The sequence below is a fragment of the Bemisia tabaci genome, chromosome 7, assembly GCF_918797505.1.
Source record: "Bemisia tabaci chromosome 7, PGI_BMITA_v3".
Lineage (NCBI taxonomy): Eukaryota > Metazoa > Arthropoda > Insecta > Hemiptera > Aleyrodidae > Bemisia > Bemisia tabaci.
Genome location: NC_092799.1, coordinates 23,424,845 through 23,449,131, shown reverse-complemented (window position 1 = coordinate 23,449,131; position 24,287 = coordinate 23,424,845). Strand labels below are relative to the sequence as shown.

At 35.6% G+C, this 24,287-nt stretch overlaps 5 protein-coding genes across 5 annotated transcripts in view; 4 read left to right on the top strand and 1 right to left on the bottom strand.

Annotated features, from left to right (window-relative positions):
* Positions 1–204: 204 nt before the first annotated feature.
* Positions 205–4,387, top strand: LOC109032744 (probable serine hydrolase). The gene is made up of 3 exons (XM_019045020.2): positions 205–725; positions 1,874–1,943; positions 2,910–4,387. Exons 2-3 carry the CDS (start codon positions 1,895–1,897, stop codon positions 3,761–3,763), a joined length of 903 nt encoding a protein of 300 aa, XP_018900565.2. The 5' UTR covers positions 205–725; positions 1,874–1,894; the 3' UTR covers positions 3,764–4,387.
* Positions 4,388–8,056: 3,669 nt separating this feature from the next.
* On the top strand, positions 8,057–11,657 carry LOC109032741 (serine hydrolase-like protein). Its single transcript, XM_072302736.1, has 3 exons — positions 8,057–8,499; positions 9,447–9,519; positions 10,099–11,657. The coding sequence occupies exons 1-3, from the start codon at positions 8,398–8,400 to the stop codon at positions 10,953–10,955; spliced, it is 1,032 nt and encodes a 343-aa protein (XP_072158837.1). The 5' UTR covers positions 8,057–8,397; the 3' UTR covers positions 10,956–11,657.
* A 1,630-nt stretch (positions 11,658–13,287) lies between these two features.
* On the top strand, positions 13,288–16,104 carry LOC109032742 (serine hydrolase-like protein). The gene is given in 4 exon segments (XM_072302683.1): positions 13,288–13,663; positions 14,628–14,700; positions 15,028–15,249; positions 15,252–16,104. Coding segments are annotated over 4 exon segments (1,011 nt in total). The 5' UTR covers positions 13,288–13,561; the 3' UTR covers positions 15,866–16,104.
* Positions 15,992–18,188, top strand: LOC140225067 (probable serine hydrolase). Its single transcript, XM_072302558.1, has 2 exons — positions 15,992–16,000; positions 16,055–18,188. The coding sequence occupies exons 1-2, from the start codon at positions 15,992–15,994 to the stop codon at positions 16,991–16,993; spliced, it is 948 nt and encodes a 315-aa protein (XP_072158659.1). The 3' UTR covers positions 16,994–18,188.
* A 1,023-nt stretch (positions 18,189–19,211) lies between these two features.
* LOC109032740 (signal-induced proliferation-associated 1-like protein 3) overlaps positions 19,212–24,287 on the bottom strand; it is a 157,172-nt gene continuing 152,096 nt past the window's right edge. The window contains exon 21 of the mRNA XM_072302682.1: positions 19,212–23,226. Within this exon, the coding sequence (XP_072158783.1) occupies positions 23,019–23,226 (208 nt within the window). The 3' untranslated portion in view covers positions 19,212–23,018. The remainder of the gene's footprint in view (positions 23,227–24,287) is intronic.

Below are 24,287 nucleotides of genomic sequence, written 5' to 3'. Positions count from 1 at the left end.
GCTTTATAAACGACGGTTCGTAACAATTGTATTTGTAGATCGCTCTGGACATTTGAAATTCATAGGTTGGCTGCATTTCTGGGCCCTAACTTTATTCGCGGAGGCATCGGTGAAGGCCTGATGAATTTTCGGAGTTTCACATCTGTCTATACTCTCGCTATACAGGTACTCTAATCAAGACCAATCCACACAGGTCAGTCATTGCGCAGCTTTTTTGAAATCCACTCCCCCGCCCGGCCGTAACTCGCAGCACTCATTGTGACGTACTATTGAGTGCTCCCATAAGAAATACATTGTATGCACTCAATACTACGTCACTGCGCAGTAGAGTACCAAAATTCGTCCTCGGGAATGACTGACCTGTGTGGATTGGTCTTGGAGAACATAAACAATTATGCCGAGTAATAATTATGCATTATCATAGCCAGTGAACGGATTTTTACATCCTCATCTCTAATTTTCTGTTACTTTGTAGTCTCTGTGTGACAAATAATTGAGCAGCCTTGCTGTAATTCTAATAATATTATCTATGATAGTGCTTGCAATCTCAGGGCCTCTTGTGAAGGTCCTTTCTTCTCTGTCATTTTTCCTAAGAGAACTCAACAACATCTTAGAACTTTCAATTACTTTTTTTTATTCCTGCTAGCATTCACATTCATTTGCCAAAGTTTCGATAAAAATCTGTCGCATTGTGGAACGCCACTGCACCTATAATTTCTGTCCAGGTAAATTTAATCCTACTTCTTTTTTAAGCAAGGCGAAGGCATTTCAACGGTGTAACTCAGTTTGCAACATTGCAGACTTCCTGTCATATTTTATTTTTTTAACGGCAAACTACTCAACGGCAATTCTTTAGAACTGTTGTGATTTTTCTTCTCTGTGCGAAGAAAATTCTGCAAAAATTTCAAGGAATGATATCAATTTTTTCTCTTTTAATAAACAACACAGAGGCGGAGATTTTCAGATACCACAAATGAGTCCTGCGATTGTTGACTTACACCGTCGATTTACACGTCATGATACGAATGTATAAGAATTTACATTCCTTACGCAGTCATGTGAGATCATGTGTGCCGTCTCATATTTTTGAGGCACTCAAATCATTAATTTTGAATGCTAAAGACGGTAAATAAACTTGAAGTCAAGACCAATCTACTCAGGTCAGTCATTGCACATCTTTTTGAAATCCACTCCCCTGCCCGGCCATAACTCGGCAGCACGCAATGCTACGTCACATTGGGTGCTCCCTTAAGAAATACATTGCAATGTATTGCTGGCTTAAATAAATGAAAGACAATCTCTGCTCGCCACCATACGAATCTCTGCTGGTGTCCTATTTTTGAAAAGAAATTGAAGTAGCAATTTCTTTAAAATTTTTCATGTATTCTATTTTTTATTGAAAATACCATCAAAATATTTGTTGTAGATATTTGTGTTAGTTTGACAAGCTGGCAGTTGTTTACCTGTGACTGTAACGCGCAAGAGACATTTTATGAACCTGCACACAGCAGCAGTATTGTCTGAAGTCAATCCTCAGTCAGTATAGGATGATGGCAACGCAATCACTTGCATACAATGAGTAGTTGATGTAAGCAGTCCTACCTGCTGACTTCAATATTATAGAATTATACTTGTAGAAGTGTATTTTGTTGTAATTCTTTGATTGGACACTGGGTTCCCTCCATTCAAACCTGTGATGAATGATTGATTACTTTTGGAGCATTTGGCCCCTCCGAGAACTGGTACATTACCGCAAGTTCAAGTAAAGTAAAAACAATACTGTCAAATTGCTTGTAATTTAGCAATGGCCAATATCGGTCGGCAAAATTTTCCTCCAGGAATAACTAATGTAATTTTATTTTTCCATGCACAGCACCGATACCAGTGATTCATCATGAAATCAAATCCAATTTCGATTCCTGTGCCTTGGGGTTCCATCGAAGGTAAACATTGAATCATAATTTTTTGTAGTCTGATTTTCTCATCTAAGTTCAAGCTCTGAAACATTTTCTAACAATATTAACATTAGGTACTACTAGACATTATCAAATCTATCAGATACCTTGTAATTTTGTTAGACTTGTGTATCATATGTAGAACTGAAAATATTCATACCATAGTTTGCAATGCATGACTAATGTTATTGTCACTAACTGCTGCCTTCTGAATTGTATATCGGTGCCAAAGAAACCACAATTTTCCTCAAAAAGAGCCATCAGATACTTATTTCATGTGATATTTTTGCATGAGAAGTGATGGATTTAAGGGAAATGGCCCTCATGGTGCAAACTCAACAGTGAAATGACTGATTTCAGGCAAAAAAATTTGATTATCAGTTTTCCATGCTAAATACTTTTCAGTTTTCTCAAAAACAAAGGGTCAAAATTTTGAGCCCCAAAATTACAAGCATTTAGAAAGAATCAATTATGGAGCCGGTAACAGAGCCAACAAATTTTTGAAAATTTTTTCTTAAATTATTTCTTAGACATTTTTCTTAATTGCTGGAGTCTTCTATTTTTATATCATTCCGTAAGATCAGTTATTATTTGGAATTTTGGGTTTTTTCTTTTGTTGAAGGACGCAGATTCTACCCATCTAAGCTGTAGTAAAGTTATCCTATTTTTGTTTTTTCCATCTTATTTTTATCTCTTTTGCCTGATTCTATCACATATCATTTTTTGGCTCCATGAATTGCATAAAAAAACATGTAACTACAGAATATAAATGCATGTATGGTGAAAAATTGAGGAGTTTATGAAGATCTAGATTTAAATAACAGGCTTCAAACTATCAAAGTTTTGAGCTCATCAATTGAATGCTCAGTTCAATATTTTTTTAATTTTTTTGTATTATTTCGAGATTTTGAAAAGTTGTACAAACTTTTATATTTTTTCCTTAAAATTTTGCAGGCAAAACATGGGGAGATAACAACAACGCTCCAGTTCTGGTTGTACATGGTCGACAAGACAATTGCGGAACATTTGATCCATTGATCCCCCAGCTACCTCAAGAATATTTTTATGTTTGTATTGACCACCCAGGTCACGGAAAATCATCTCCGTTTCCTGCAGGAACACCCTTGAAATTCTTTGATTACGTTTTGACCCTAAAAAGAGTGATAAATTATTTTAGTTGGAAGGAAGTGATATGTTTAGGTCATAGTTTTGGTGCACAAGTCAGTCTATATTTAGCAGCATTTTACCCTGAGCTGGTGAAAAAAATAATTGCGCTGGATGGTGTATCACCAGACTGTGTAGAAACTCACCAGATCACCTCCTGGTACAGGAGGCAATTCGATAATTTCTTAAGCCAAGAAAAAAAGTTGGCCAATAAAAGCCCTCCATCTTATTCTTATTCAGAGGCTGCACATAGAGTAAAAAATAACCGATGGATGTCCCAATTGACTGATGAAGCTTGCAATATTCTTATTGAGAGGTCCCTAGTTCCCAATGAAAATGGTTATTATTTTAGTACCGATCAACGATTCAAAATTGGAGTCTTGCCAGGACTCACCAGTGACCAGCAGATTTCTGTTTTTAAACAAATCCGGTGTCCAATTATAATGATTGTAGCAGATGAGACTGCAAGTAAGTTTTGGTCAAAAGATTCCAATATTAAGAACGTATATAATTATTTTAAATTTGAAGCATTAAATGCTTCTGTAATAATTGTGAGTGGTAACCATGATGTGCATTTGAACCATCCCGAAAGGGTTTCGCCGTACGTAAAATCGTTTTTGTCCAATGCGCGGAGCAAACTGTAAAGACAGACTTTCGCTACCCTGTTCATATAACTTAATTAAGCCTTCCAAAAATTCTAATGTAAATAGCATTTTCCGATAAAATAAGGTCAATGCTTATACCTAGCGCTTGTTAGTTTATACTTTAACTTCAATTTCAAAGTCTGAGAAGTTGTTGAATCAATTGCCTTGCCAGTCATATGTGAGGGCAGAGCAGCCTTGAAATCATATGAGGAATTGTTATCGCAAAAACATTTAGTTTCAGCGTGAAGCTGCTGCAATTATATTCTTCATTTTTGGGAATATTTTTATGGGAACAGTAGGCTCCTCTCTTTTGTAGTATGTACTCTTAAGTTGCCTCTTGTGATAATTACAAAAGAAGTTGAGATCCAATCGGTGGCTGTCTGATTGATGAATGATGCTTGCACTTTTTTACTCCTTGTTAATTGAATTGGGATGTGTGAAAACCGCTAATGTCCACTTTTCCAGTCTTAAATTTTTTTGAGTTCTACCAATCACACACACTCTGACATGGCACTCAATGATCAAGACACTCTGCCAATAATCTGACATTGCTCATCATCAATTGGACAACATTTTGCAATTTGGAACTAAAATTTCAGGCTTAGTTCAGAAACGATGTGTGTACCATTACTTTCCCTACGCTCATGAGTGTTTTTACCAATGAGCCAGAAATTGTAGCTCCTAATTGCAAAATGTAGTCTAATTATATGTAATTTTAGCTAAACTTCGAAACCATGCATCTTCTTTTGCGACATTGCAGACTTCTAGTCATACTTTCGTCTTTTTTTGGAGCATTGATCAATGTAATTTCTTGAAAACTTTCTTGACTTTTCTTCTCTTTAAGCAGAATTTCCTAGATAATCAAGCTATGAAGTTGACTCGTTCCTCTTTGAAAAAATAAATTTGGAGCAGAAACTTTGAGACACCACAATGGAGGCACATCGTTTTCCATTTTGGTCATCTACATGATATTTTAAGACATTTGTATGATCTCACTTTCAATGTTTTAAGTGTAAATATTTCATTCTGGACTGAAGTCTAACTGACCAAACATTTTCCTCCCTGACAATAACACAGATTTTCATTTGAATCACTAGTAACGAAATTTGGATCATCAGGGTAGTTCTTTGAATTTAAATTTTAGATAGTTAGACGAATTCAGTCCTAGGTGTTGGAAGTTTTCATTAACGTTTTGTAGGAAAGCTACAAATATTACGTAGGTTTATGAAAAAAAACGCAAAAAATCATGGTGCAGGTAATTTTTGTTGAACCTTATAATTTAGGTTCGCCAAAATAAGTAAAATACTGAATTAATTTTTTATTCTTAGTCCATTGCTTATTTTTGTCAGTCACATCCGATATAATGGTTTTTAATTTTGTTCTCTCATTTCCCCCAAAAGAAAAGAACGAAGCGAAGAAAAAATATGAAGGTGAGAGGAGAGCTAATACCTGCTCCAAAATCAGTTGTTTCTTATCAGTATTAAATAACTTTTACGGCCTCATATTGTGCTCCTTCAAATGGGGAAAAGAACTTTAGCTCCTTAGTCAACTAAGTTGAGTAAAAAAGTCCGTTTTTGAGTATTGTACGTAAAACACTTTTCGGCACCTCTAAAAACAAGCTGTTGATCTAGTTCATTTTTATGTTGCACTTTAAGAAGCTTAAGGTATATTTTCTGCCATAGATGAGTCCGATTCTGAGAGACAATAACATTAAATATTTTCTTCAATTCTTCGTTCATGAAACCTTGTATTTGTAGCTGTAAACATTAAACCAACACAACTTGTTTTAAAATTTTGGGGCATTTTCTGCTCCAGAAAGCTTGAACCAGAGATTACAGCAGAAAGGTTAGTCCCCTCCATGCATGTGCACCAATCACTCATTTTGAGTTTTTGATACTTCTTTTTTTTGCGGTGAAGGATTATGTAACTTTGGCCAAAGTAAAAAATATGTTTCTCCAACTGGAGCATTGCAAATCACTGCTCATGTAATAAGTAGGAAAATTAAACTCGGAGCATTTTTGGAAATCATCCTTGAATTTTTCATAAGACACATAGGAATATTCACAGAAAATTTCAAGCAGGTATTTTGGTTCGTATTCTTTTAAATAAATACAATCTCATCAGAAATTTTCAAACTTTGCACCAGAAATACATTTTTTTTACTTCAGCCAGCTGTTGATATGTTAAAATAACTCAATCATCTGCAAAATATTGTGAAAAAACGCCCAGACGGCTTGCTCAATGTAAAGGAAATAGAAACTCGATTACCTTAATTTTTAAGTAGATAATTAACTTAATGTAAGGAAATGATGAAATTAAGTTTTTTTTACTTTCTGTTTTCCTACTTTTTTATACTCTCTCCATTTTGTACTCAAATTTTTTATATTTGTTAATTATATGTTCTGTTTGGTTACAAATTTTGTCTCTTTACTATTTTAAATTGTTTTATTATTTTTTATTGCAACAAGATATTGTTATAAAGTCAGCTTAGCTCTGTGCCAGTTCTACATTTCCAACAAATCTCTTGAAGTATCGTACTTACTGAAAATACAAGTGCATTTTCAATCATAAAGTCTTTACCCATTCATCAAAGTAATATTGTAGCAATGTTGCAATGATGTACATCTTAGTTGCAGTAATGCCAGGCAATACTTTAGCAACATTGCTATTTCATTTTTGACATAATACTTCAAAAATATTGCTCATCACTTTCTATGCACAGAAGCTGAAGTTATAACTGTATGTACATTGGCAATTTTTTTTATTGTCAGCAATGTTCGTGCAATGATGGCAATATTGAAAAATTAATTATCACTGTCATTGCCAAAATATAACTCCCGTACGTTTTTACCTATCTCAATTAAAACAACTCCTCTTGCAAATATTGCCAGAACCTTTGTGATAACATCGCAATTGACAGCAAAAATAATGTGTCACTTTATTGCGCAACAGTGATTATCTCCTCTTGCAAGGCAGACAGATTTTTTTGTAACATCCACCATATACTTTTGTAGTTTTTAAAACCCCTTGATTTCTATGAATCGGTTTTAAGCAATTTCAGTGTGATCAAAAAAATAGATTCCGAATCTTCTGTTCTTGAAAAAGAAAACAGGAACACCAAAGAAAGAATAACGTCCAGGCCCCATTCTTCTTTATGTGATTAAGCATAACCACAATGGAATAATTTAAGTATGTGCAAACATGCATTTATTAACTTATGGCTATAAGTTAATAAACGCATTTCATAACAACTTGGCATTGTGTTTTTACAAACAAATCCCTACACTCTTTATTTGTGTTACCATGATTTTCATCACCATGTTCACCAAGTGCCTATACCTGGTCACATATCGATGTAAGTACCTTCAACGAGACCACACCAACCATGATTCACAGCAGTAGGACAATTTTCTGGGGGTGGTCAGACTCCCACCTTGCCAAGAATGGTACAAAGAGGTGTTTTTTTTTGGGGGGGGGGGGGGTCGCCTTCCTTGAAAATTTTTGAAAGTTGACTTTTCCTACAATAAGGCATTTTGAGGTTTCTCTCATGTAAAAGTAGGTTGCATGCATAGGTAAGGTTCAAATCTTCCAACAACCTTTGGAAAATATTTCAAATTTTTTCCGTTTTGCATGAATACTGAAGTGAGCAGATTACCGGTTCTGAGCTTTTATCCTTCATAGAGCAGGTTTTCTAGGGAGGCCGATTGGATACTATTTCAGATTCTAAGGAGGGAGGGGGGACCCACCCCGGCCCAGGAAGAGCTACCGTTATATCAGGATGTTGGGTTGTTTGACCATCATGTTGTATTTTATCGATTGTAATTTCGTAGAATTTGGAGATCAGAAGTTAGGCATCCAATTAATTATTAAGTTATCGCAAAAAATGATTTAATTATGTTTTAAAATTATTTCTTGAATCTTTGAAAATTGTAAGGAATTTGCCTCGTACCAGGGAGAAAATTCACTGAAATTTGCTCGAAAATCCGCAAAACCGTTTTTATGTAAAAAATTGAATTGCCCAATTAAGTTTAACAATAGCTGATTCGGCTTGGTTCCTTTCTGTTTAACGCGGTCCATTTTAGCCAACCCCAAACCGAGTGTTTGATTCATTTTTCGAAAACATGCTTCACTTGTCCGACTAGGGCGCGGGCGCGGGGGGCAACCCGATTAATTTCAAAAAGCCCACCAATTTACCAGGTAGAGTTACCAACCAATAAAAAGTCCAGATTTTTATGATGTTTTTCAATACCGACTTGTGATTGGTTATAAAGTTTGAGTCTCGCTCGTTTGTTTATAACCTCACTTTTTCTTATCACTAATTCTTATCTCAAGGAATTCCTCAGATCTCTGTATTAAAAAAGTTTATAAAAATAATTAATCGTAGCCTCACTGTGACCTCCTCAAAAGCACTCATGTAACATTCAGTATGTTTTGCAATCGTTTCTCTCCCGCTTACTCTCCCATAATTCTCTGTGTGCAGGTTTATTTGTAGTGGTCCAAATATCTGTCTTTGGAACCCTTTATTGGAAGACAAATTTTTGAAACTTTGTAACATTGTAGAACACGTTTGGGCTCTTACCCTCCAGTTAAGTGAAACGTAGTCTCTTTTTAAAAACTTTAAAAATCCACAAGTTATGTTGAGTCGTTTCAGGATTTCGAATTATTTTGCCAGTCGTATGAGACAATGTTCATTGCTGCCTGTCTACAAGGAACACAATTTTTACATGGAAGGCAAGGTAATGACTTTTAAATTCACACCATCATTGCTCTACTCATCTTCATTTTTTCAAAACACGAAGAACGTAAACTAAATTTAAAATTTTTGAATTCCATTTACCTATTTAACTAGAGCTCGCGCATCGTATACTGAGACTAACATCAATCTCTGATTTGCTCTGAATTAGCATCGCTCTACAGGTTAAAACATGCCATCAGATGGCACCACTGGTGAGTGATGATATAACGACGGTGCAAGTCGGCAATCACATAACTCGGCTTGCGATGTCGCAGACTTCCTGTCATACTTTATTTTTTAAATGGAAAAGTACTCAACGGCAATTCTTTTAAACTGTCATGATTTTTCTTCTCAATGCGAAGAAAATTCTGCAAAAACTTCAAGAAAAAATGTCAATTTGCTCTCCTTCAAAAAAATGACGTTGAGGTGGAGATTTTCAGACATCGCAAACGAGTTATGTGATCGCCGACTTTCACCGTCGATAAGCAATTTTGAAGTTTGTCTCAACATACGATACGCAAGCTGCAACTAAATACATAGAACTTGTATGAATGTTTTTGTAACCTTGTTTAAAACGCACAACCAGGGAAGATGAAAGATAAGAATATGTTTCATTCTGATCTAATCACTTGTTTTTGGAGCCATTTGAACAGCAGCCCGATTATTGAAACTATGTTGGTACGACAAGACAAGACCTAGCCCTATCTTAATCATTCAACATATTGCATTTTGATGGCTCATCCGGCTGCTTTAAACTTTCAATAAACAACACGAAGGGAACATTATTCACAGTTGCCCTGTAAGTACAATCTCTTAGGAACTGTAAAAAATTTGTATGATACAATTTAAAATTTTGCTCGAAACGCACCGGCAGTAGAAAGTTAGATTGCACTGATTATTTGTGCGAGAAAAGTGTGCTGTATTTTGAATCCCATTCTTCTGTTTCAGGTTCTCATACCAATAATTCGCTCCATGACATCTAGTCCAATTTCGATTCCTGTGCCTTGGGGCTGTGTCGAAGGTATTCTAAATCATTATCTCAGCTATAATATTCCATTGTCAAGTATTTTGAATCACTAAAACCTGACTGATGAACAGCAAAGTGACGAGGACGTAAAATAAAACTTTCCAGAAATTCTCATCTCCTGGAATTGCAAACCCTGAGTGCTCAGCGCAGTGTTTTGATACTGACCGTGAAAACTCTGTGACATGCACGTCTAATACCATAATTGAATTTTTTGTAGGTAATGTGGAAGCCTGCCATTTTATTTGAATGTTTGAAATATATCGATGGTGAAACTGTAGAAATGTGTATCTGGGTTTGCGGCGTTGCAGATTTCCTGTCGTACACTATTTTCTACATGGAAAACTACTGAACATAATTTTTTAAAAATTTCAGCAATTTTTCTCCTCTTATTAAAGAATTATCAGTAAAAACTTGAAACTGTGATGTTGATTGCGGTCTCCTTTTGAAAAATAAAATAGGAGCGGCAATTTCGAAACATTGCAATGGAGATACGCATTTTTGCAGTTTCACTGTGGATATGGTATGTTTCCAACTCAGGTGCGTAATCACAATTCTTTTGTGAAAATTTTTCAGGTAAAACATGGGGAAATAACCACAATGCTCCAGTTCTGGCTGTGCACGGTCGACAAGACAATTGTGGAACATTCGATCGATTGATCCCTATGCTGCCTCAAGAGTACTTATACGTCTGTATTGACCTTCCTGGTCACGGGAAATCGTCTCCTTTTCCGTCAGGGACAACTCTGAAGTTCTTTGACTATGTTTTAACCATGAAAAGAGTGGTGGAATATTTTAATTGGAAGGAGTTTACATGTCTGGGCCACAGTTTTGGGGCCGATCTCAGTCTATACCTTGGAGCAATCTACCCAGAACTGGTGAAAAATATAATAGCTTTAGAAACAGGACCAGATATCGTAGAAACTCACCAGCTTCCTCAGTGGTATCGGGAGCAATGCGATCAATTATTAAGCCTAGAGAAGAAACTAGCCAACAGGAGTCCCCCATCTTATTCTCATGCTGAGGCAACACAGCGAATGAAAAAAAATCGTTGGTTTTCAGAGTTGACGGATGAAGCTTGCAATATTTTACTGAAAAGATCTCTTGTTTCCAATAACAATGGCTTTTACTTCAGCACTGATCAACGGTTCAAAATTGGTGTTGGACCTGAACCTGTGTTGACCTGCGAGCAGCAAATTTCAGTATTTAAACAAGTTAAATGTCCGACTTTAATTGTAATGGCTGATAATACTGTGAAGGAGTACTGGGAAAAAAACAAGGCTGCTAAACCTATGTACGATTATTTTAAGACGGAAGCGGTAAATACCAAGGTGGTAATAGTGAATGGCAACCATGATGTCCATTTGAATCATCCTGAGAGAGTTTTTTCATTTGTTAGTTCATTTTTGTCAGATGCTCGAAGCAAACTTTGAAGACCTGAATCCACCAGTCTTTCCACACGGTTCAAATGCTACATTTTAAAAATTCTATTTAGGGGGAATTTTTGATTAAAAAGCTTTACTGCTACTGCTTATTGATTATTAGTTAGATGCAAGTCCAAGTCTTAGAATATTTACCCAGAAATGAAAAGGAAAAGGTGTGGATTCCCCCTCCTTAATTCAATTGTAATTGGCTCAAGTATGACTTGACAGAAAAATCGAAATTGATACTCATTCACTGTTTGAGCCTTCGGCACTGCAGATGACATGAGGTGGCAAGTTTAAATCTGTTGAGGATGTATTCACCAATCTTTATTGCAGAAACCGAGATCAGAACCATCTAAAATAAACTTCATTTATTAGTGCGGACCTCCAACACGCGCCCGCAAATTTAAAAGGCGCGCCTGCTCTCGCGTTAAAGTCAACAACCAATGAAAAGTTCAGATTTTTAGGCGCCTTTTAACATTAACCTCTGATTGGCTACAATCGGTTTGTTTTGATCGCAAATAACCACCTAAACACAACAACAACAACAACATAACCTCACTTCCTCTTATCACAACTCAGTATTCAATCACACATTCACAGCGATTTCCGATTTTACATTTTCAACAGGAATTATTTAGCTAGCCTCGTATTAATTTTTAATTGTATTGGAATGATTTATCGAAACCCTTTAATTATATCTGTGGAAATCAATGTTCTTAATTCTGTGTAAAGATTAAATGATAACACATGTGATACGAGAGTGCGATGTTCAGCAGAGATCCTGCTTGAGTCGGAAGGCAGGGATGACCAAACATCCTGCCGATTTCATCGCCAAAGTCTGGTGCGCAATGGGTGATCGATTGTTTCCTTTCTGCAGATCACTGCACTCCCACGCGCCGTGGATTTTTTGTCAACCGCGCCTGTCGGGCATGCAGGATTCTTTTATATTCAAACCAAAATTAAAACGCTCTTTTTTTTTAAAGGAAAATCTGCATGATTTTCTTCTATATCTATATGATTAGAATTTTAGTTAATAAAGGACCATAAGGAATACCAAAATTTAAATAAGGGGCAGCCGTTCATAAATGACTTAGGCTCTCATGGGGAGGGGGGGGGGGGGGTCTATAAAGCTTTCGTGTGCTTACGAGGGGGAGGAGTGGGTACGGTTGGCCTGACGTCAACTTTTTAGCCTTATATTTCAAGAAAATGTAAAAAATATCCATATTCGTCAGGTTGATATAAAATTCCAAGATGAAATTAGCGGAAATCGGAAACACCGAGTTGTGGCGATCGAACATGCCTTCATTTCTCTGATTCCCACTTCTCAATCCTTTCGATGATGAGTAGTGACTTCATCTCTCGTCAACTATATACTTTTAACTATTTACTCCCAAGGCAAAAGAATCTACAATTTTGCTCTTATTTTAGTTTATTAAATATATATATATCATGATCTGCCTGTGAAGCTTACTCCAGAAATTTGGTTTACGATCAAAAAAATTGTTGGTTGAAAAATTTCATTGTGTTCTACAGGGAAACGTCAGCTTCGTCTACGATAACTGAGAAAGGGGGGGGGGGGGTTAGTCGAGACTTACGTAATTTGGGGGGGGGGGGGGGATAAGGGATGTGTTCTGGTGTGCACAAGGAGAGTATGGGGGGTCAAAAATGGGGAAAAGGTCTTACGTAATATATAAAAGGATGTTAACTGAACACTATGTCATTAATTCCTGTTCTGGATGTTGCTTTTTTCACTGAAAAAAACAGTTTTATTGGACGGCCCTGTATATACTTGATCTACCTATACAGGGACCTGGACCAGAGTGCTAAAGGAATTATCGTATGAAATTCTTGAAATTTCACAAGAAATTTCTTGAAATTTCCTATAAATTTGTCTTGAAATTTCTTATGAAAATTCTTTTTGTAAACTTTCATGAATTTTTAATCTGCCGGACTTGGATTCAGACGTTTTCTGAAGCAAGAGGAGCTTTTCGATTCCTGTTCAATCAAAAAGGCAAACTCATCAGTTTTTTTTGAAAACTAACCCTGCGATGCCTACGGGCTTTCTTAAAATTGATCAAGGCGTTATTAAAATTATACACGCGTGGGCGCGAACGGGTGGACGTCTGGTAGGGAGCGAGGTGCTTTACCGCTGCTTTGAGTTGGTATGAGACGGCGAATTTGCAGTACATAAGGAAATAAAGTTCTTTCTTTTCCTAGAGCTGGAGTAGCGACGGATTGGTTGAAATCGCTCTTGCTTATGATGATCTGAGGCAGATTTTTTGTCATCTGACCCTTTAAGAGAAGGAATCTTGCTAAACTTATAACGCATGTGTTCAGTGATCCTTGACACTGAGAAACTTCAAGGTTTTCTGTTGAAATCCTTACACATATTTTATCAGTAATTCTTCCGCCTTTTTTAATTGTGTAGGTTCATTAATAAATCTAATGACTCAAATAATCCTTTCAGCTTTTAACTTGGTCTGCCAATGCGCCATAGGTACTCACAATCAGTATAGGTAGTTGCCTGTAGTATTGTGAAACGCATCTGTAATTTTCATTTTTATCTAGGTAGATTTTGGTTTTGATTTTTAATTGTGACAAACCATTAAGTTATGTTGAGCAGATACAGAAAGTTAAACTTTCTCACCCATCATATGAGGCACTATTCAATATCCAACAACTTGAAGGAACACAAGTTTCTCACGAAAAATAAGGTAACTGAATTTTAAGTTCTTAGTTTTGGTTCTCTTACCCCTAGTTTTTTAGCGCTCCTAAAGTCATTACCTGGTGTAAGGAGGAGTGGTGTTAGGAGCCTTTCCTAGCTAGACCCAGATTTTCCTAAACTTTTCATCCTCTCAAAATACTAAGTAGTCCCAGGTAGACTCAATGCCAAATATTTGAACAAGCAGAGCCCACATAAAAGCATATTTGTGCCTCAAACCTAGAAAGCCGGAGTCGAGAAGTAATTATTTTTGACAACTTTCTTGATTAGGTATCATCATATTTTCCGGAGATAATTTTTATCTGTCTTTTCCGTTTTCATCTATGGCTTGCAACGACCTTTCAAAATATTCTTCAAACTCTTAAAAAAACTGTTGATATTTTCACACTCGGAAACCCTTTTGGTTATTTTTTCATGTAAAATTTACAAAAAATAAAATTTAAAGAAACAAGTGATAAAAAACTCTAAAAATATTACTGTAGGTTTTTAACATTTTTAGTGTTGAAAAACTACAGTTGATATTTTTATAGTTTTTTAACACTTTTTAAATTGAGTTTTACCGCTCATAAATTTTACTTTAAAAATGGCCAAAAAAGATTTGGTTGCAAGAGAATTTTAAGTGTTTTAAAGAGTTGTCTTTTTGAAATTCAAGAGTTTTTTTTTTAGTTACCAGGTTAGTCTCTAATGAATTTTAAGAGGCACTATAATACAGTCCACCATTACCATTTTCCAACACCCAAAATGTGGGCAAAACAGGACTTATCCGGTTCCATTGCAGAAAGTTTGGCCCATTGTGATTTGGGCACTTGGCCAAATATTTAAGAAAGTTAGTATGTCTTTGCTGGATTAAAGCCTCACATGCCTGGGGTAGCCTTGTTGTGTCCATTGATTATTTGGGCAGATCTGAAAATAAATGAGATCAAACTAGATATTTTAACTTCATTCTTTTTTTACAGGCACCAGTACCAGTATTTCGCTTCATAACATCCAGCTCAATCTCGATTCCTGTGCCTTGGGGCTCTGTCGAAGGTATGCAGAAACATAATTTTTCCTCTAGAATCAAATCTCAAATATTAAATGGACTAATAAACTGTAAAATACCAGTCTACAAAGCAAAACTATTCACAATGGTGCAAGATTAGGTAACTTACATTTTGTTTACTGCGTTGCTCACTGAAACAAGTATTTAGATGAATGAAGGTAACGTACATCCAGAGTGGGCAAAAAAATGATCCCTTCATATAACTTATTTGAAGCTCTTGATTAAGGTGGTTTAAATTTAAATTATTTCCATCTTGCCTCGAAATGTTTTTAATTCAAGCGTACAATCACAATTATTTCATAAAAATTTTGCAGGTAAAACATGGGGAAAAAGTGACAATGCTCCAGTTTTAGTTGCACATGGCCGTCACGACAATTGTGGAACATTCGATCCGCTGATTCCCATGCTGCCTCAAGAATATTTTTATATCTGTTTTGACCTCCCTGGTCATGGAAAATCGTCCCCGTTTCCGGCAGGGACACCTCTGAAGTTTTTTGACTACGTTTTAACCATGAAAAGAGTAGTGGACTATTTTAGTTTGAAGTTACATGTCTGGGTCATAGTTTAGGGGCCTACGCCAGCTTTTACCTTGCAGCAATCTACCCAGAACTGGTGAAAAAGTTAATAGGCCTAGAAATTGTTACATTAGGTAGTGTAGAAACCCATCAGATTGCTTCTTGGTATCGAGAGCAGTTTGATCAGTTATTGAACATTGAAAAGAAACTAGCGAACCAAAGTCCTCCATCTTACTCTTACACTGAGGCAGCTTGTCGGATGAAGTACAATCGATGGAACTCCGAGTTAACAGATGAAGCTTGCAGTATTTTACTAAAGAGGTCTCTCGTTTCCAAAGACAGCGGCTTTTATTTTAGTACCGATCAACGGTGCAAAATGAATGACTGGCCAGTATTGAACTGTGATCAGCAAATTTCAGTATTCAAACAGATTAAGTGTCCCATTTTACTCGTACTGGCTGATAATACTGAGAGAAATTCTTGGGCGAAAAACCCTATTTTCCAACCTGTTTACAATTATTTTAAAACTGAAGCGCTGAATACATCTGTGATAATAGTAAGCGGTAACCATGATGTTCATTTGAATTACCCTGAAAGAGTATCACCATATGTTAGGTCATTCTTGTCAAATACCTGAAGAAAACTTTGTTAACTCACTTTTGCCATTTCCTTCTGGTGTTATATGAACTTACACTAAAAATTTGTTTGTACGTAAAAAATTGAGACCTTTTTTTTCATCTTGGTTCCAAAAACATAGGAATCAATGTATTTAGTGTGAGTCAAGAAATGGCCCTCTCTAATGACTCCTTCAAAGCTCACAATTTAGGTGGTTGCGATTCAAAATATTTCCATTTTGTGTAGGAATGTTCTTAACTCGTGTGTAAAATCACAATTGTTTCATGAAACTTTTGCAGGTAAAACGTGGGGAAATAACAGTAACGCTCCAGTTTTGGTTGTACATGGCCGACTTGACAACTGCGGAACATTCGATCCGTTGATCCCTTTGCTACCGCAAGAATACTTCTATGTGTGTATCGATTTCCCTGGTCATGGGAAGTCATCGCCATTTCCCGTAGGAACACCTTTGAAATTCTTCGACTTCGTTTTAACATTGAAAAGAGTGGTCGACTACTTTAATTGGAAGGAGGTAACATGTCTAGGTCATAGTTTTGGGGTGCAGACCAGTCTTTACCTTGCAGCAATTTATCCTGAATTGGTGACAAAAATAATAGCTTTGGAAATAGGGCTAGGTGGTGTAGAGACGAATCAGCTTACCCTTCGGTATCGGGAAAGATTTGATCAGTTATTAAGCCTAGAGAAGAAACTTGCCAACAGGAGTCCTCCGTCTTATTCTTATGCAGAGGCAGCTAATCGAGTGAAGAAAAATAGATGGATGTCCGAGTTAACGGATGAAGCTTGTAGTATATTAATCAAGAGGTCTCTTGTTCCCAATGGCAATGGTTTTTTTTTCAGCACTGATCAGCGGTTCAGACTTGGTGTGGGGCCAGATTTGACCGGTGAACAGCAGATTTCAATATTCAAGCAAGTCAAGTGTCCAGTTTTACTTATCCTGGGTGATATAACTGAGAGAGAATTTTGGGCAAAAGCCGATATTGTTAAAAAGATTTACAATTATTTTAAAACTGAAGCGTTAAATATATCGATGGTAACAGTGAATGGTAACCATGATGTCCATTTGAACCATCCTGAAAGGGTTTCGCCTCATATCAGGTCATTTTTGTTAAGTAATCCCAGCACTCGTTGATCCAGAATATTTTCTTTTGTGCTTTTCCGGTGCAAGATTAATGAAAACTTAAATTCTGTTGGTAATGCTCCAGGGAAAAGATGCTGGTGTGCTAACTACTGTGGATCAAGAAAGTTTGAGCAAAATTTTCTTTTAAATCCATTTACATCTTTTTCAAAACTGGAGCATTGGAGTGGCAATCGAGGTGTTCATTTCCATCACTCTGAAAGGGTTTCATAATATGTAAGGTTGTCAGACTGACGACCAGAACAAGCTGTGAACATAAGCGTGACCATTAATTTTAAACAAATTCGGAAATGCATTGCATCAGAAATGTTGTTGGCTAAAGCTTAGTTATTTTCAAATATGTATCATGGAAATTTGCTTTGGCATGGTAATAAATACTGTAAACAAGTTTTGGCAATATGTTAACCAATTTTCGAATATTTCAAAATTGAAGCGTTAATCATAATGTTCATTTGAACCACCCTCTAAGGGTTTGCTGTTTGGTAGTTAGATTATTTCTGTTCACTGACCCGACCAAACCCGTTGATAACTTAAACATTTTTAGAAGTACATTCCACTGAAAATATTGCTAGTTAAGGACAGTTGCTTTCACATAATAATGAAAATCTAACAGTTAAGGTATCTACATACGTCTGTTACATGCAGAATCAAGAATGAACATAGAAAAAAAGCAGTGTTTCTATTTTATTTTTTTTTTTTTTTTTTTTTAGAAAACAGGATGGATTCATTGTAACGGAGAATGTAAAAAGATACCGGCAACTTACCACCTAAAGTTAACGAACAAGATTTTTAGATAAATGTTCAATCATAGTAGTCCTTTCTAATCAATCTTCTTACTGTACCTGGATTTTAGGCAGATTGATTAAAGTCATTTCATCTTAGATTTTCCGGTTTGAATCCTTTTTACTTCTTAGTCAATTGTTTGCCTGTTCTAAACAGGCTGGTTCGGGCACGTGCTGCGAAGAGTATAGAGGCAAGAACAATACACAAGGGTTTTTCCATGTCAGTATTACATTACTGAAGTATCCAGACTAGCTTTAAGATATTATGATAGATTTTTTTCGCTCCAAGTGAATGATGATTTGTAAAAAATTTACCAAATGTAATGTAATGAAATGATTAGGCTGTTTTCAAGTGTCCTTCGCTTTCATAATTTTTTATGAAATACAGTTTTTTACTTGTTGATTACTTGCTCTTTTGCTGTTTTTTTTGTTGGTTTCCCGATAGCCATGTATGATTTTCCCAATTATCCACGTCTCTATACTGCAGCATTATTTAAAAATTACACATCACTGTGAAGTCCACAAAATTAACTAAAAGAATTTTATTAGTAAGCTTCGGCATCTGACATTTTCCATAACAAAGATATGATAAGCACTTTCAAACAACTCCATACTACCCTTTAAAACATGGTTTAACATCGGCAGTGTGAACATTAATTACAAAACTTGACAGAGGGCTAATGCTCGATATTATTAGGTTCATGTAAACTAATTGGGTACTGCAAGATTTGAGTTGATTACAAAGAATGATGACTCATTGGTTAGATGGGTCATCAGAACATATCAATGTAAGTGAAGCAGAGGATCTAAGAGGCTGGAGCTTGTCCCATTAACTAATTTTCAGTTTTGATGATTTTTGAAATGATCCTTCTATCGATCAACAAATATCTGTCAGGAGCCCCAAAGAAAATTTTAATATCATTTTTTGAATTATTGTGCACTTGTGGATATAGTTTTTTCTTTAGCTTTTGATCAAATTTTGTTCATGATGACGGTGAAACTTCCCAACCCTGTGACTTGGTTCGAAATGTTTCAGACCTCCTGTCATATTTAACTTGCATTCCTTAAATCAAAGACTACTCAACATCAATGCTTAAAAACTTCTGGGATTTCTCTTCTCTGTGCGAAGAAAGTTCTGCGAAAACTTACAGGAGTAATGTTGATCTGTTCTCCTCAAAACAAATAAAATGGTGGCATAGATTCTTTGACACCGCAAACAAGATACAAAAATGGGGAGTTTTACCATCGCCTGATAGCAATTAGAGTTAGGTAGCCTCTGAATTTTTTTTAATAGTTGAAAATGAGCATGCGACAGCTTAACATATAATACCTTTTAGCGTTTATTTAAATTTTAAGCCTTGTCTTGATGTTTTTCTCTTCAATTATAGTAAATTTTGAGTAATGGAGGAATGGAATCAAAGAGGAACTGCTTTTTTAAGAAAAAAAAACTGGTTTTATTTTTAAATAAATTATACAAACTACAATAATACCTGTTCCAATACTTTTGGAAACCAATAAAGGGTGACTTGAGAGAGAAAAGTGTAACAAGTTAAATATTAATACTTGGAGGCCTTAAGTAAGTGTAAAAGAAGGGGGATCCCCTCTCTCAAAATCTACTAAAAAAACAAAGTCAATCAATTGTAAGAAGGCACTCAAAAGTTGTACCAAATCGAAGCATTGAGAGGCAGGGGTTCGAATAGAAAAGGCAGTCTGTGTTATTAACACTATGTACAAACAGTAATACAGCATTATTGAACAGGCTCTGGACTAGGAATTGGGAGGGTGAGATTGAATTAATCTAAATTTACAACTGTGGCGAGTTGGATGGAAAGAGCAAACCTTCTTTTGACGTTCTAAAATATTCTCCAGAAGGACATGGTAAAAAATCAAAGTCTTGCTCAATAATTTGTGATACAGTAATCTGTAGAAAATCTGTAAAAAATTATCAATTCTTGCAAACAAATATTGAATTAAGAACTTTCCCACAACTCGTGATACCCTAGTCCACCAAAAGAGAAAAAATAAAAAATTCAGAGCATACAAGAACAGCAGTCTTCTCACGCTCCTCAAATTAACCAAAAAAATAACAATACACGTATATTGATGCCCTACGCTTTGTAGATGTGTCTTTACTGTGCTTCATTGAGTCACTCCAGAGGCACTTAGAGGGTAAGAATATCTACCACACAATTAAGGGGCTTAAAACTTGAGGATTCAGCCACTCTTCGATGTGTTTTGATTATTAGGATATTTCATGATTACTTCTTGCGTAAGCTTTATTTAAAACAACTTGGCCAACAGAATGGAATAACAGAAATCAATAATGTAAAAGCTGAAAACCCGAATAAGTTTGATGGAGTTTTCTAGATGTTATTAAGTTTTATTGATTCTGCAATAGAGAATTGCTCGCAGTCTTGTCAATTTCAACTGGCCTAAATAATTAAGAGATTTAGATTTGGTCGAGAAGTACTAAAAATGCAAAAGACATGATTAAAAATAATGTAGGAAACTCATATGAAGGCAGCTGGTTCATGCGTTGAAAAATGAAGGGAGAAAATTCAACCTAACTGCTTCATGAGGTTCTGCTCTTGACCGATTTCTCATGGAATAAAATTTAGTTTCACGATTAAAACGCTGGCTGTAAAATAATACATCATACTAACTACAGAGATACATACTGATAATACTAGTGATAATATAAATAACGACAATGATTTCATTATGCACCATAAAATTTACACAAGAATAATAACTGATAATAAATTTATAAAAGTACGAAAATAAAAATAAATTTACAAAAGACAGCTAATCTTAATAAAAATTAACCAATGTGTTTGGAATCAGCAGGCTGATTATTAAAATTTACAAACAAAGGAATAGACAAAGGAAAAATAGAGCAATTCTGTTGGTGAAACGAGTAGTTGTTGCAGACTAAGGGGGAAAATGATTGACTACTTATAGCGTCTCTCATGGGTTGCTGTCAGTTAGTCTAATAATTACTTATTTTGCCCATTGTAACCATTCGCTTCGACCAACAGGATCGCTTCATTTTCTCTCTATCTTGTTTGTTTGCCGCCTTGTCTATTGATTTCAACAGTCGGCCTGCAGAGTGAGAAACAATCATTCATGTACAATGACATCAAAGAAATTGTGAGGGTGAAACAGAGCAAGTAAAACATATTCAAAATTTAAAGGCATCGAATAATCCTAGTTAAAATTGGTGTTTAATAAAATTCCATCACAGAAAATTAACGATAAATACAAAAAATTGGTTGTAATGAGAAAAAAAAATTAAGAGGGGTGAAAAAATGGTTTCTACATAGCAGATAATGTTCCGCTTTTATAAGGATTAGGAATTTCAAGCACTAGGTTTTGATTTGATGATAATCTAGGCCACAAAAAAAGGAGGAAGAGAGGGGATTGAATCGAATCCTGAATGAGACGTAAAACTAATAATATTCCATTCAGAACTTAATTAATAAAATTGAACTTGGATTGCTGGTCGCTAATTTTATATAAAGGATCAATAGAATCTCGTTAAAAATTTTACAGTTAAGATGTTGGAAAATACTTCTATAGTTGTAGCCACTATGCCTGCATTTATATGCTTAAACCATGTTTTACTAAAATACAAAAAATCAAGTAAAATTAATAATTAAACTCTCACTGCTGTAAGAAATTTTGGAGTTTGACCCTTTCTCGCTATTTAGCTCCGTGGGTTTCTTTTGACCACTTTTTAAACCTCCATTCTTGCATTACTTGTTCTTTTGATCTCTCATTTTACAGTAATTAGGCCATGTTGACTTTATGATTGAAATAAATTGAGTGGAAAATGATCAGTATTCAAGACCCAAGGGTTAAAAGACTAACTCAGGAAAACATGAGTAATTAGAGGTGGAAGAATGATTACATAAAGTCATTTAATTATGAAAAATAGAAATTAGAGACCATGGACGGATGCTTAGAGGATTTTTTTTAGGCTGAAAAAATAACAAATGCAACAATGAATGATGAAATGTGTAGAGCTATGAATTAATGTAAACAATTATTTACAGTTGGTTGGATAAATTCCAACAAAATTCTAACAACAGTTACTGCATTGCGCTGATGCCAGAAATTTTGCGTCATGCTCATTGGCCATTGAGAGGAAATTAAATTATGGTCACTTCAAAAGAAATGAGACTTGGAACACAATGAAATCTTGCTAGTCTAATTGTCTAGACACGGAGAGTGATTTTGACTTAGACAAGAATTTGCCTTGGTTGCTGTGCTATTTAATACAAAATAAGGAAAATTATGAGCTAAGCAGCAACTTATACATCAGCAGGATTCCCGATAGAGCTCCTATAAATACGGCAACAAGTGCAAGGTAAACAGTTTAAGGGTCAGGTTTTTGTCTTGACATACTCAAACTTAGCAAGGTTTTACTGAGATAGTATTTGACAATAGTAAAATAGACTAACTCTTTTGTGAGCAGGTCACCTCTTGTTCTATTTTTTTATTTGATAGATAACAGCTATTGAAGAGAGTAAAATTAAACATCCTCTTGGAAGTCCTGAGAAATTAACAAGGTGGGCTGAATTGTTCCCGATTGGGGTAATTACTGCAGAAATTTGTGAGAGAAGAACAGCTAAAGGGTTTGTGACACATGAGATGTTTAGACAGAGCATTTGGAATTTTACCACGGAATTTCGGGAAAAAGAGAATTACCCAACGCAAAATGATGAAAAAATTCTTGGCTTAAATACAGGGTGATGAAATATTTCCGCATCGTGAAATGAGCTAACATTGCAGGGAGACTGTATGGAAAGGAAAATTCAAAGATTTAGAGGGTTGAAGTACGCTGATAGTTGGGCAAAACCTTCCATAATCCTCTCTGAACGATTGGATGTAGAGTAAAACTTAGGGGTCTCAAGGAGAACTTGGAGCATTTGAGTTATACAGTTACAAGAGGGTATATATAAATTTGAAAACGTCAATAGAAGAAAAACACTTGCAGTTTTGCCTTTCTGTTAACCTTAAAATGAATTAACAAACTTTAAGAACCAATGTAACCTAGTTAAAATATTTTTAACACAATTTCAAAGAGTTTTTGGCAGAGAGGTATCGGAGAGTGTATGTTTATGTTTCTGAGCAAGAGGGAGAAAAATCTTGACGATGTACTAAAAATGGATACATTTCCTTCCAGAGCTGGGCGAGTCACTAAGTTTCACAAGGAAACTAACTCACAGAGACAGTTATTGCTGTTTTTCGATCGTTTGATAAAACCAGTTGGTGAACTGACGGAACTGTTGGGCAGTGTTTTGAGATTCTTCTTGTAGTCTCCGGTTTTCATCCCGCAGGCTTCTAACTTCATCTTCCAGAGACAGCCTGCGTTTGGTCTCTCTCGTCAGGCGACTCTCTAGCTGCGATAAGTGCTTTTGCAGCTCTACCATCTGACGATTTCTGAAAACAGAAATAGTAAATTGAAAAGAGATTATTCACACTTTATAAATTGAGAAGTTCGGCAAATTCTTGAGATTGAATATGCTAGACCCTACTAACTGGTGTAAACCAAAAACAAAATTCCCTTTGAATGAAGTGTAGATCTATCCTATTGGCAGCAGTTTTTATCATACTACTGATTTTTAAATTGATTTTCAGAGAAAGATTTGAAACTAAATTGTTGCCATCGTTAGCAAACAACACTATTATCCGTCTTCGACTTCTGCCGGCCGTCTTGTTTGCGAAGATGGTATCACTTGAATTTCATTGGGAAAATGTGTGATATTTGATCGCAAAAATTTTCCCTCTGAATTCTGTGATAGTAAATTGATAGTACATCTATAGTGAGTACATCAAAAATTTCAAGACATTGAGGGCTGAGCTACTTCAGCAGAATTAGATTACGATAAAAAAGACTCCTCTCTGATGTATGAAAATGAAAAGTATAACTATCTGTGCAAATAACTTTGGACACATCATTTATCAAGGCTCTTTATGTATAAAAAATATATATTAGTTTGTTCGAAAATAGTTGGCCAATTTCAAGTATGAGATGGAAGTCGCACCATTTGGATTCTCTCAAATAGGTAGTGTCGATTAATGAGGGTAAAATGAAAACGGCACATATTTTCGAAAACAAAATGCATTTTAAAGTTTCCACATAAGTACCCGGCTATTGAGCAATTAGAAACATTATGGAACCTTGATTACCCAACCTTTGCATAATCCAACATTTGAAATCAAATTTGTTGCCAGTTTCATCAAATTTGTGGCCATTTTCACTAAATATCATTCCATTTCTCTTTCTTTTTTTACGGCTTGGAAATTTTGAGCTCGTAATGTAGGATTAAAAAAATTTTTTGCCAAACAACACCAAGTACACAACACACTTTAGGTTATTACCTACCACTAGACTAGATGGTCAATGAAACTGCAAAAATACAAATCTCAGTCAGGGATGTCATGTTTTTGCTGTTTTTCCATTGATAGTTACGTACTCGGAGTGTGATAGGGGTGGGAAC

What these genes read in the sequence shown, in the direction of transcription:
- LOC109032741 (XM_072302736.1), top strand. Translation starts at nt 8,398, where the DNA reads ATGTTGAGTCGTTTCAGGATTTCGAATTATTTTGCCAGTCGTATGAGA. An exon ending in ATTTTTACATGGAAGGCAAG is followed by an intron (nt 8,500 to 9,446) that starts GTAATGACTTTT and finishes CTTCTGTTTCAG; the next exon opens with GTTCTCATACCAATAATTCG. An exon ending in GCCTTGGGGCTGTGTCGAAG is followed by an intron (nt 9,520 to 10,098) that starts GTATTCTAAATC and finishes AAAATTTTTCAG; the next exon opens with GTAAAACATGGGGAAATAAC.
- LOC109032744 (XM_019045020.2), top strand. Translation starts at nt 1,895, where the DNA reads ATGAAATCAAATCCAATTTCGATTCCTGTGCCTTGGGGTTCCATCGAA. An exon ending in GCCTTGGGGTTCCATCGAAG is followed by an intron (nt 1,944 to 2,909) that starts GTAAACATTGAA and finishes AAAATTTTGCAG; the next exon opens with GCAAAACATGGGGAGATAAC.